This window comes from Podarcis tiliguerta (genome assembly GCF_965153285.1).
Source record: "Podarcis tiliguerta genome assembly, chromosome: 11".
NCBI classification, from domain to species: domain Eukaryota; kingdom Metazoa; phylum Chordata; class Lepidosauria; order Squamata; family Lacertidae; genus Podarcis; species Podarcis tiliguerta.
The window spans coordinates 63142184-63155568 of record NC_139544.1 but is presented as its reverse complement, the minus strand read 5'-3'; the positions used below and the strand labels follow the sequence as shown (position 1 = coordinate 63155568).

General features: G+C 54.6%; 1 protein-coding gene across 1 annotated transcript in view; it reads right to left on the bottom strand.

Moving 5' to 3' along the window:
• Positions 1-291: 291 nt before the first annotated feature.
• TESK1 (testis associated actin remodelling kinase 1) overlaps positions 292-13385 on the bottom strand; it is a 29105-nt gene continuing 16011 nt past the window's right edge. Inside the window, exons 6-10 of the mRNA XM_083402871.1 lie at positions 13274-13364; positions 11785-11868; positions 3933-4022; positions 3018-3165; positions 292-2215 (exon numbers count right to left, since the gene is read on the bottom strand). Coding sequence (XP_083258997.1) covers positions 1272-2215; positions 3018-3165; positions 3933-4022; positions 11785-11868; positions 13274-13364 — 1357 coding nt within the window. The 3' untranslated portion in view covers positions 292-1271. The remainder of the gene's footprint in view (positions 2216-3017; positions 3166-3932; positions 4023-11784; positions 11869-13273; positions 13365-13385) is intronic.

Genomic DNA, 13385 nt, shown 5'->3' with positions numbered 1-13385 from the left:
ACTTTCCCGCCAAATAAGGGACGGTTGACAGCTATGCTCCAGACACTCACACAGGACCTTCCAACATCCAGCTTCACTGCCTGTCCCGTGTTATGAGAGAAGGGAGGCAAGCTTTCTCTCTCCACTCTCACATGCCATGCGGAGTTTATAAACTCCTATTGCGCTGCTTCTTCCTCGCCTTTTCTCTAAATCAAAAAAAGGAAGATGCAGACCAAGCCAAAGACCCTTTGCTGAAGCCCCCTGACTGGCCAGATCTGAGATCCCAGGACGCTTTGGGCAAAAACCAGGCCATTTCGACCGCCATCATGTTTTATTTCTCCAACACTTTAAATAAGCTGAATACATAAAGCAGCATTTGTCGTTATTAAAAATGCAGCTGCATCCCACCAGGGCACTGAGTATAGGGGGGCCGGAGGGGGGGGGGACGCTGAGCCTCGCGGGGGGGGGGGAGATGCAGCCAGAAATAAGTACTCATCATTATTGCACATGGGCAGGAGAGAAGTGCTGGGAACAGAAACCAGTTTCCACCCCCAACTCCCCACCCCACCCCCTGCCCCCTCCAACACTTGTACACTCAGGAGCACCCAGGGGGGAGGCTGAGCCCCCCCACCAACATTGCAGGTCCAAACTTGTGTCTCTCCGTTTCCTAGTCCCCAAATGTGACACGCAAACAAGCCCCCCATTTCTGTCTCCTGACCCCGCCCCCCAGGCCTTAGAGTCTCTTTCTCCTCTGTCATCTCCCCGCAAACAAGCAGGGCAAGTATTATGGGGGGCAAGACCCCCTGATCCCCAGCCCACACCAGGAGGTCTCACCAGGCCTGGGTTTGCAGAAGGAGGCACTGCACTGGTGTGGGCAAAGCCCCCCACCCAGAAAGAAACCTTGGGAGGGTCTCTTGGATGCTGGTGTGTGGCCCCCCTCCCCAGTCCAACCGCACAGGGGTCCCTGGGGCAGCCACCTTATTGCACTTCCGCCTGGCTCATGGGAAGGGACCCCCCTTCCTTCCCACAGCTCCTGCCAGGGCTGGGGAGGGGGTTTCCAGGCACCAGGAAGCCCCTTTGCTACAAAAGGCCACAGAGTGGAATCTTAACCTCCCGCCCCCCAAAAACATGGCCCCACAGGCTCCTCCGCTTCGCCAGGCCCTGAGAGCCGGCCGAGCGCTGGCACCGGCTATGCCACCTTCAACGTGCTGCGGCACCAAAGGGTCCGTCGTGGGTCCGCAGACCCCCTTTCGCCCCGCCGGGCTCAGGGGGGGCCCTCTGTGTGTCCCGCCTTAGGACTGTGCTTCGGGCAGCTTGAGGCTGGGCTCTGCCAGAACCGGGCCCTTGTGGTGCCTCTCCTGGCACAGCAGGCTCTTGGCTTCGCAGTTGAGGTTCTGGTAGGCGGGGGCGCTGGCGGGGGGCCGGTGGCAGACGGAGGCGAAGCTGAAGCCAAAGGGCCCCAGGCAGCAGGCGGGGCAGCTCAGCACCTCCTCCTGCTCCAGCACCCCCACGCTGCCCCCTCCGCTCAGGGCCAGGGCCGACCCCGCATGCTCCAGCGGGGGGCCCGAGCCCGGTGGCGGCACGCTCAGCTCCGAGAAGCCCCCTCCCCAGCTGGGGGGCTTGCTGTTGTTGTTCAAGAGCAGCCCGTTGGAGGGCCAGGGCTGCAGCCCAGAGACGGCCGTGCGGATGAAGCTGCCGTTGGCCACGGAGGGCGCCAGGGGGGCGGCCGGCTCCGCAAGGAGGGCGCTGGGGGGGCTGTCGGGACTGGTGTCCATGAGCTCGCCGGAGGGAGGGGAGCGGAGGGGGCGCTCCAGGCTGCTGCAGTCCAGGGACAGGAGGGGCTGGGGGGGACGAGGACCCCCCCGGCGGGGCATCTCCGGGGAGGCGGGCAGCGAGCGGCACCTGCGGGCCAGGGCGGCCGGCTCGGAGAAGTCGCAGTGGGCCTCGACGGCCGGCTCCGGGGTGACGGGTGTGCCCGGCGGGAAGGGCGAGGGGGGCGGCAGGTCGAAGGTCAGCGAGATCAGAGACTTGCTGGGCGTGTCAAAGAGCTTGATGCGGCCGCCCTGGAGGTCGTGGCGCTGGGAGAAGGGGTTGACTCGCTGCGGGGTGTCCTGGGGCGCCCTGGGCGGCACCATGTCCGACTGGCTGCGCGAGAGGCGCTGGTCCGGGGGCACGGGAGGCTGGTCCAGCAGGCTGGGCGGCATGGCGGGCAGCAGGGGGTCCTGGGCGCCTTTGTCTGGAACAGAGGGAGAAAGGGCGCTCAGGGACAGACCTCAAAGCACAACGACTAGGTGACCTTTGGGTTCCCCTCCAGCTCGGCCGTTCTCTGATTCCATGACCAAGTGAGGGCTGTGGCTTGGACCCACATCACTCGGGAGCGCAGGAGTCCTGTGGAGCAGGCGTGGCGTTACCACGGCATTACAGTGTTGCCCAGTGGTTAGAGTGCTGGACTAGGAGAGAGCCCTGGGTTCGAATCCCCACTCAGCTAGGAATCTGACCTTGGCAGGCAGGCAGGCCCTGGCGCTTAGCCCAACTTACTTCTCAAGCTGGTTGCGGAAGAGGAACATGCAAGCCACTTTGAACTCCTTGGAGGAAAAGGTGATGTATGAATGTAATAAATAAATAGAATACTAATTTGAAATAATAATAATAATAATAATACGCCACTTTCCCCCCTTTCAAGACAAGGGAGTTGGCAGAAGGCTGGTTCAAAGGAATCTTTTTTAAGCTGTTGTTTAGAATCCAGTGCCTTTGTCCCAAACAGGCTGTGTGCTCAAAACCACAGAATTGCAGAGCTGAAGACAATGCGAAAAGTTAGAGGCGACATTAAAAAGCCAGAAGGAAGGAGGGAAGTCAGCTCTTAGGAGCAAGTATAAATCTAAAATGTAATGTAATATGTGTATGTACAGTATGTAACTAAAAAACTAATAAAGATTATCTTTTTTTAAAAAAAGAATTGCAGAGCTGGAAGGGACCCGGGGGTCATCTAGTCCAACCCGCTGCGACACAGGAATCGAAAGCCAAACTGGGGAAGGTACCACGGAGGGAGAGTGCCGGGCTCCCCGGGATGCTGGTCCTGTCGCTCTGCAGGGCGTCTCGGGCGTCTCTGGCTGCCAGCTGCTGCTTCAAGATGCCCTCCAGGCGCTGCGTGATCTCCAGGAAGGAGGGTCTCGAGGTGGGCTCCATCTGGGGGGGGGGGGAGAAGGCAGCTGGCTCAGCAGCAGTGGGGAGGGGCACTTGCAAAACAAAGCCCCAAGGCTCCCTTGCTGAGGTGGGGCTTGCTGGGCCACTGCCTCCCCTGGAAACAGGAACCAGGGGAAACAGGAAAGTGGGGGGTCCAGCCTGCCTCGGGGGAGGGCTGTCTTCCCCTCGGAGACCCAGACCCACCAAGGCTGGGAGCAGGACAGATTTCTGGGCATGGTACACAGTTCTCACCAACCTCAGTCCCTCCTAAAGGGAAGTACTGTATTTTTTCGTGTATAAGACAACCCCTATTTCTTTTAACCCAAAATTAAGTTGTTCAGCTTTTTGGGGACGTCGGGAAGGTCACTTCTGCCAATCGCTCACCCGCCTGCTCGCCACTGCCGATCGCTTGCCGCAGCCACTGCCGATCGCCCACTTCACCCCAGCCGCCAATTGTCTGCCCGCTCACCGCCACCAGCAGCCCACCCGCCCACTTGCCGCAGGCACCAATTGCCTGCCTGCCTGGCCACAGTCACCAAACAGCTGCCCCATCGCTGCTGCCAATCTCCTGTGGTTGTGGCTGGGGCTAGGGCTGGGACTCTGTATTCCTCAGGATTTGCCCCCCCCCCCAAACCTCTGCACCCAGCCAGGGCTGATTCTCTCGCAGGCATATAGAGACAGGAGGGGCAAAGTGGCTCCCTTCTGGCAGGGGGGTCTGGCAGCCTGAAGGCTCCTTCAGGTCTCGGGGGGGGTGTTGGGGGGGGTCTTACGCTGCAGCAATGGAAGGCCAGCTGGAGGAATGTTGCAGGGCAGTCGGCTCCCACCAGGTTGCAGAAAGCGGCCACATCCAGCCCAAAGTCCTGCAGGGAAGAAGGGAGAGGGAGGTGAGTTGGGCCGCGAGAAAGGCCAGCTCCCAATATTTAGAACCAAGAAAGATGAAATTGAAGAAAATGGCCCATGCTAGGGATCACTAGGAAAAGAATCGAGAAGACGACTGTCGATGTCCTAATGCCGTTCGTTATACAAATCTGCAGCCACATCCGGAAGGCTGTGTCCGGTTCTGAATGCCTCGTCTGACAAAGAGTATTTCTGGGTTGCAAAGGGATCAGAAAAGGGCCACCAGAATTTTCCAGAGGGGTGCAGAGACTCCCCTAAAGGGAAGGTTGCAGCGTTTGGGATTTTTTTAATTTAGAGAAAAGATCAACAGGTGACTTGGTAGATGTTTTTTTTTTAAAAAAAATAGCCATGACATGGAAAAAATGAAGAGTTTCTCCTTCCACCCTAGAACTCGTGGACAGTCAAGGAAGCTGAACATTGGGAGATTCAGGACAGAGAAAAGAAAGTCTTTCTTTAGCCAGTACATACTTAAACCCTGGAACTCACTGCCACTGGAACCTGGATGGCTTTGAAAAGAGGACTAGACAAATTCATGGAGAAGGGGAGAACTAGCAATGGCTACTAGCCAGGCGGGCTGGGCTTGGCCTCTGCGGTTGGAGCCAGCAATGCTTTTGTGCATCAGTCGGTGGAAACCGCAGGAGGGGAGAAGAGGGCTCTGGTCTTCCAATCCTGCTTGCTGGTTTCACACAGGCATTTGGTTAGTCGCTGTGGGAACAGGAGGCTGGACTAGGTGGGTCCCTTGGCCTGATCCAGCCGTCTCTTCTTATGTCCTTATGACCTTCCTTGCCCTAGAGGAGTGGTGGCGAACCTATGGCAAGCGTGCCAGAGTGGGCACTCAGAGGCCTATCTGCGGGCACACGCGCCATCGCCCCAGCATGCAAAGGGGCCAGCTGCTCCCCCCACCCCAGGGCAAGCGGGAAATGCTCCTTAGAGTGCGCTCCACACGCTGCTGCATTGGGGGGGTGTTGCACCCCCACGGTGCTGCAAGCAGGAAATGTTCTGCAGACCGCTTGTTGGGTGGTGTTCCATGACCGCCAACCAGCTGGCGGTCTGCTGTTGGTGAGTTGGAGACACATGTTGGCTGGGCTCACGGAAATGATTTCCAGCGTTTTTAGTGGTATTAGTTATTTTCTGCATTTCTTTTTTTAAAAAGCTGCATTTCTAAAAAACAACCCAAAAAACTTTGGGCAACCCCTACCCCAAAAAAGCTAAACAACACAGAAAAATAAGGTAAATTGCTGTGTTGGCACTTTGCGAAAAATAAGTGGGTTTTGGGTTGCAGTTTGGGCACTCAGTCTCTAAAAGTTTTGCCATCACTGCCCGAGAGCCTGCTGGAGACTGATAATAATAATAATAGTAATAGTAGGAATAGTTATTATTATTATTATTATTATTATTATTATTATTTATACCCCGCCCTCCCCAGCCGAAGCCAGGCTCAGAGCGGCTAACAACAGTAAAAGTAACACAGTTTACATAAAATCACAATCAATTAATTGAAATACATTCTAAAATCAGTTCCTGGGCCTCTGTCGCCCTTCACCTCTCTGCTTGACCCTGTTCAGGGAAGTTTTTAATCTGTGATATTTTATTGTATTTTTTGTTTCTATGGAAGCCGCCCAGAGTGGCTGGGGAAACCCAGCCAGATGGGCGGGGTACAAATAATAAATTATTATTATTATTATTATTATTATAAACATGAAATGCATTTGGAGAAGCTGAGCTAAGTGGGCAGTGCAGACACAGCCAAAAATGATGGAAGGATCACAAGTATTGGTGAGGGGAGGAAACGACTTGAATCCCAAATGTGCGCAGGGCCCAGCGGCCGCATCCAGCCGGCTCTGTGCTCATCCTGCCGAGAGCAGCTATTGCAGGCCCCTCCCTCGCCGAGAGAGAGAGAGAGATCTGTGCACCGCAGCTCCCGGCCACGAGGTGGCAAGCAGGGCCTTCTGCGCAGGGCCAGAGGGTGGACCAGCCGCTGTCTCCATGCCCCCCCCCAAAAAAGGGGAAGCGCTCAGCCTGGCAGAGGCTCCCCCACAGCTGGCATTTCCCAGAGGCGGAAGGACGGCAGCCTTTATCTCAAGGAGCAGGCATCTTTCTGGGATGATGGGGCAGTTCTGGGGACGGAGTATTATCTGTGCAATGGCATCCACAGGCAACATTCAAACAATCATCAAGCGTGGGGGGATGACACTCTAAAATTAGATGACAAGACAGAAGTACTGTTTTGGGGGGACAGGAGGCAGGCAGGTGTGGAGGACTCCCTGGTCCTGAATGGGGGAACTGTGCCCCTGGAGGACCAGGTGCGCAGCCTGGGAGTCATTCTGGACTCACAGCTGTCCATGGAGGCGCTGGTCCGTTTTGTGTCCAGGGCAGCTGTCTACCAGCTCCATCTGGTACGCAGGATGAGACCCTCCCTGCCCGCAGACTGTCTCGCCAAAGTGGTGCATGCTCTGGTTATCTCCCGCTTGGACTACTGCAATGCGCTCTACATGGGACTACCTTTGAAGGTGACCCGGAAACTGCAATCAATCCAGAATGTGGCAGGTAGACCGGTGACTGTGAGTGGCTGCCAAGACCATATAACACCGGTCTTGAAAGACCTACACTGGTTCCCAGTATGCTTCCGAGCACAATTCAAAGTGTTGGTGCTGATCTTTAAAGCCCTAAATGGCCTCGGCCCAGTAGACCTGAAGGAGCATCTCCACCCCAGACACCGGGGTCCATCTCCCGAGGGCCTTCTGGCGGTTCCCTCACTGCAAGAAGCCAAGTTACAGGAAACCAGGCAGAGGGCCCTTTTGGTAGTGGCGTCTGCCCTGTGGAACGCTCTCCCACCAGATGTCAAAGAGAACAACAACTACCAGACTTTTAGAAGACATCTGAAGGCAGCCCTGTTTAGGGAAGCTTTTACTCTTTGATGTTTTATAGTGTTTTTAATATTCTATTGGGAGTTGCCCAGGGTGGCTAGGGAAACCATCCAGATGGGGAAGGTATTAATTAAGAAGAAGAAGAAGAAGAAGAAGAAGAAGTAGCAGTAGTAGTAGTTGGGGGGATGGCAGCCTAGAGCAGGTTGTTCAAGGGGCCATCTCCTCCCACCAGTCCCCTCAACATGTCCTGAACTGGGGTGAGATGGGGGGCTCAGGTTTCTCTTTGTGGCCGCTTCCATCCCCGCTGCCTCTGAGCCAAGGCTTCATCCTCCTCCAAGCAAGAATCTGACCTGCCCAACTGAGACTTGAGCAGCTGAACTCCCTCTTGCTTCCAGAGCGTCACGTGTGATACAGGGGAAGGACGGGATATGTATTTGCAATAAACAGATGTAAAGGACTTTCTGGGCGAGTAGAAAGTCAGCCCCAGATCTGGCAACCTTCTCTTCTCCGGCTGGAGTTCTCTGGAAGTGGGCTACTCCTGCCATGGCTGCGCTGAGCCTCCGTGGTCAAGAGACAGTCAGGCTCCTGAATCCCGGTTTCTGGAAATGGCAGGAGGGGAGAGGGTTGTTGTGCTTGGGGGTTTCCCCGAGATACACCTGGCTGCCTGCTGGGAGAACAGGGGCCTGGACTAGGTGGGCACCGGCCAGCATTCAAAATCCACCTTTTGCACCTGGCTCTCAGCCCCTTGCAACCGAGTGAAGACGCCTGGATGACACCGGACGTCTCCCCCCATCTGGAGGTTGTGATAGGAATTTTGAGGCCTTGGGTATACCAGTATGTTAAATGTTCCTAAGTGTACCAACCAAGCATGGACATAGATCAGCACAGGAAGACTGACCTGGAACCATTTTGATTCCCAAACTGAGCAAATGATTTCTCTGCAAGGTCAAAGTGGGAAACCTCCCCATTGTCTCTTTCCTTACAAATTCTGTCTTAAGGGCACATTTAAGATATGAATAGGGTGTGAGTCTGACCTGGCTCAGGAACGAAGTATTTATCATTACAAAAGACTGGCCAGGCTCCCCAGGCAATCCAGTCAAGTGACAGGTAACCTGCCAGACAGGAGGTAAACAAAGCACTCAGATTTCCTGTACTTCTGTGATGTATGTATGATGTTTCTGGGGGTGGTCTTGATCTGCACACCATTGTTCTGGGTTCCTCCTCCCTCCTGCGTGTGGTGAGTGAGGACCCTGTTGCAACAGATCAATAAAGATCAGGCTTACTAGCCGCTTTGCTTCTCAATATTCTCTGCTTGGCCTCTGTTATTTTCTCCTACCAATAGGGAACCCACGTAAGGACTCTATATGGGCTCTTGGGTACCCCGCAAGGGAAAAAGGCAGATTTTGTTTACAACAAGGCACACCTCTGGGGATCCTTGGATCTGGACTGTTCTCGCCCACCAGCAACACATCCTGCCAAATTCTCTCCCAGATATTTTATCTGCACAATCAGAACAAATTTCAGGAAGCAAAAAGGAGGGAAAGTCTTGCAGAAAACCCAGAGGGTCTCTCTGTGGTCCTCCTGCCTTCCTCACCTTGAAGTCAAGGCTGCTGTGGAATTAGAGGTGGGGAGGGGGCTACCACAACAATGGCTTCCTCCCCCCCAAGCCCCTTTCTCTTGCTCAGCACGGCCAGGCAGAAGCTCCTCTCCATCTTGGCACCAGGAGAGGTTCTGGGTCCCGGAGCTGTCATTCCGGAAACGCCCAACCCAGAGGCCGCCTTCCGGGGCAACCTATTATTAGGACACAGCCCAGGAGAGAGGGGGCCGTGGCCCAGTTCTGAGCCAGGCGGCTCCACGGCAACCCAGACGAGAGCGGAGACGCTCCAGGCCCGACTCCCAGGAAGCACAAGGGCAAAGGGTGGGGTGCTGGGCTCAGGGGAAGCCGCTGAGACAAAGCAGGGGCTGCTCTCCTAGAAGCAGGTTTTCTTTCTGTGAAATGCAGGAGGGAGTGACTGGGGGGGCAGAATCCCCCCACCCAGACCTTTCCTCCTTCTTCCTTAAAGTGAACTGCTCAACTGCAGTCAGCAACTGAGGGCCCCCCCCCAAAAAACCCCTGTCTGTTGAAAAGAGGCAATGCAGCAAGTGGCACAGTTCTCCTCCAGGGGAATCGCTGGAGATGTGCAAAAAAGGGCACCCCCCCCACTGCAGCTGCTATATATGGAAGGGAGGGAACAGTGGAAACTCCCCTACGGGTTCAAAGAGCAGTGGGGGGGGGGATTTCATAGGATCGGGCAGAGGGTTCGACAACTGCAGGGGGAAGCTGTCCTCATGGAATGGCCCTCATTTCTGACACATCTCCTACAATATACTCTTCAAAGTCGCTTTTAAAAATAAATGTGTCCCATGATGCCAAACTATGACGTTGAACATAATGTCTAGTTTGGCCCTCAGTTGTTCCAAAAATATCCACATTATACAGGCCCTGGAAACTGATATTGGGCGTCATCTGTCTCCGAAATGAAGTCCTGCTTCTCAAAGAAGCCTTTGCTCTCCCCTCACCATCTGAGGACCAAACCTCCCCAAAGATGCTTTGAAGTCTTTTCCTGCAAAATTCCTGCGCTATGAATCCCACAGGGCAGCCAGGAGAGATGACCCCTGGTGCCCCCCAACCACAAGAGGCCTTGGACTCCGCCTCCCACCGGCCCCAGCCAGCATGGTCACATGACAGCGCTGAGGCTGATGGGAGTTGTAGTCGGAAGCGGCTGGAAGACACCAGGTGCTGGGAAAGTCCCCGCCTGGGCACCTGAGCTCCGCCTTTCCCTGGAGACAAAGCTATCTCCGTTTGCATGAACAGGTTATCCAAAGCAGCCCAGGTGAGCTGGGAGACCAGCATTCCTCAGGGGGCAGCGGAGGAGGGCCAATTATCACCTCCTTCCTCACCTGCACAGGTAATAGGCGTAATTAAGGGCTTCCCCAAGTCTCCTGGGAGGGAGCCAGGAAGGGATGCATTTGCGCTACAGAGGCTGGGATGGGAATACCTGCGGAGCAACTTCTTCTGGGGGGTTAAAGGTCAAGGGACCCCTGACCATTAGGTCCAGTCGTGGCCGACTCTTTGTTATGGCACTCATCTCACTTTATTGGCTGAGGGAGCTGGCATACAGCTTCTGGGTCATGTGGCCAGCAAGACCAAGCCGCTTCTGGCGAACCACAGCAGCACATGGAAATGCCGTTTACCTTCCCGCTGGAGTGGTACCTATTTGTCTTGCTCTGACATATCTGTCTATGCTAATCTTGTGTAACCCTCCCCTTTCTGAGGTTTTAGTGATGTAGCAATGATGTATCGATGATGCTGTACGAACTGTATTCTGGGAAATGGTGGGAAAGTTTTAAAAGTCAATGTCGCCCCATGTTCAGGGTTCACTCGCTGCTGTTTGAACCTGTTGCACAACAATGAAGGAGCTAAGTCTACTGACTGCTGTTGTGCTCCAAATTGCTTGGCTGGAATTTCTTTCTTTTACTGACCGCATGGACCCGCAGGGGACTGGTACCCCGATGAGCTGTGCTGTTGAGGAGTCTCTCAACCCAGAATTTTCCATATCAGAGGTTTTAAAGCAGAGGTCAGGTGGCCATCTCTCTGGGATTACTTAGCTGTTATTTCAGCATTGCAGGGGGTTGCACCATAATAATAATAATAATAATAATAATAATAATAATAATACACACACACACACACACACACACACCACCCATCTGGCTGGGTTTCCCCAGCCACTCTGGATGGCTCCCAACAAAACATGAAAAACACAATAAAAGATCAAACATTAAACTAGATGACCCTTCGGGATCCCGCCTGTGATTCTGCGGTTTATTTATTTGCCTGCGATGTCTGTGCAAATCCAGCCTTCCTAAACAGAGCAACCAAGGCAGCAAAAACGCAACGGAGCGTTTCTGAAAGAGCAGGTGGATCGGGCCAGGAACACCAAACTGCGTCTCGACAGAACATATTAAGGACAGTAGAAAAGAGGAGCAGGACCCCCAGTGAAGCTGTGGGGTGAAAACGCCCCCTGCCTGCCCCAAACAATGATGACTGAACAGCTCAGCTAGAGAGAGGAACATGGCAGGCAACACACACTGCGTTGGGCACAGTCATAAACAGATGTCAGGGTGGGGGAGAAAATCCACACAGAGCTCTGAGGTTTTATTTGTGGATTAAGACACATTCTGAGCAGACTGAGCAGCTAAATATAAAGGCCAAAGTGCCCATCTCATGCCCTAATCTAAGGATGTCTGTTTTTCACTCTTTTTCTACTCTCCGCTGAGCGATGAGCCCTGGACGGATCTGGGTATCTGGGGTAGGAGGTCAGCCTTGCCTCCTTGGCCCAGAATCCTTGGTGTAACCCAGTATCCATTCTTAAGGAAATCAGCCCCGAGTGCTCACTGGAAGGACAGATCCTGAAGCTGAGGCTCCAATACTTTGGCCACCTCATGAGAAGAGAAGACTCCCTGGAAAAGACCCTGATGTTGGGAAAGATGGAGGGCGCAAGGAGAAGGGGACAACAGAGGACGAGATGGTGGGACAGTCTTGTAGCTACCAGCATGAGTTTGACCAAACTACGGGAGGCAGTGGAAGCCAGGAGGGCCTGGCGTGCTCTAGGGGGTCACGAAGAGGCGGACACGACTAAACGACTCAACAACAACAACAACAAAACCAGCCTGTCTTGTGCCCATGAGGCCAGGAGGGTCTCGGAGGGCCTCCAGAAGACCCCCTTGAACGCCTAGAAGAAACGCTGTGGTTTGCCTGAAGGAGCCTAGCACTGCAAGGGGAGGAAGCAGCCCCCACATGGAGGGAGGGTCTTACCTCAGTGCGGGGCAGGTAGTCCGGGTCGGCCGGCAGGCGGGCGATGGTCTCGCAGAGGATGATGCCGTAGGCAAAGACATCAGCCTGGTGGGATGGGAGAAGGGAGGCCGTGAGGCAGGAAGTGCCCCTGCGCACTCAGGGGAAGGGGAGACTCCCCCCCCCCGCAAAAAGAGGCTCCAGCCCCTTTCCCCCAGACCCAGAGGGAAACCGGGGACAGAAGAAGAGCCCCCCATACCCCCTGGCATTTGTGGTCCAGGCCCACTCACGCTCCTGGTCAGCTTCCCCGCCCAACACCAGGCTGGCCCTCTGCACCCCCCTTCCCCCCTTAGTTCTCTAGCTGGGAAAGGGGATCGGACAAATTCATGAGGAGAAGGGCTCTCGGGGGCTGCTAGGCAGGACGGCTCTCCTCGTCTCCACGGTCAGAGGCAGAGATGCTTCTGAAGACCAGAGGCTGGAAGCCCCAGGAGAAGACAGCACTGCTCTTGCCCTCAGGCCTGGCTTGCTGGTTTCCCACTGAGGCAACTCGCTGGGCTCTATGAGAGAGAGCAGGAGGCTGGACTCGAGGGTCCACCTTGGCCCCATCCTGCAGGCTCTTCTAACGTCCTGACATTCCTCCATGCAGCCCATGAACAAGGGATCTCCCTCTCAAAAGACCTTCTGACTTGGGTAGCTCTAAAAGAGTGGCTGGGGAAACCCAGCCAGATGGGTGGGGTATACATAATACATTGATTTTGATTTTGATTTTTATCCAGGGAGGGTGAGCCTATTCTTGACCATCAGCCACTAGGCCTGAGCAATATCGTCAATATCGTATTATATATCATCAGCTAGACATCACAATATAAAAGGTAAAGGTAAAGGATGCCTGGATGGTTCAGTCCAGTCCAAGGTGACTATGGGGCTGCAATGCTCATCTTGCTTCAGGCCGAGGGAGCCGGCGTTTGTCCACAGACAGCTTTCCGGGTCATGTGGCCAGCAGAACTAAACCGCTTCTGGCACAATGGGACACTGTGATGGAAACACCGTTTACCTAATCATGATGCACTGATATAGCACAATGTCTGGAATAAGGATGGAGCCAAGGAGAGGCATCAGGTGGCTTTACGGTTTCTCCGGTGTTGTGGTTTTTGCATAGCAAAATCACACACAGATTCACAATATATTGCTAGGTCAAAAATTATGAAACCGATATCATGATATCAAACCGGTTTTGGATGATATATTGCCCAGTCAACTGGCCACAATGGCTTCGTATCCTCTGAAGATGGTGGTGTCTGAGACTCTTAATTTCAGGAGTTGTGGGTTTGAATCCTGCATTGCAGGGGGTTGGACTAGATGACCCCGATGGTCCCTTGCACTCTCCAATTCTGCGCTTCTGACTATGCCTGGGAGGGCAGCCCTGTGGCCGTCGTGCACTGCTTGTGGTCTCCCTGTGAGGAGGGGCTGTGGGGCTAGATGGGCCCCCTTTGGGTCCCCCTTACGGTCCTACCTTTTCGTTGTACAGCTCCCCACGCAGGACCTCTGGGGCCATCCAGTACGGAGAGCCGACGACGGCAAGAGGCTCCTTCTGGCCCCCGTCACTGGGGAGGAAGCAGAAAGGG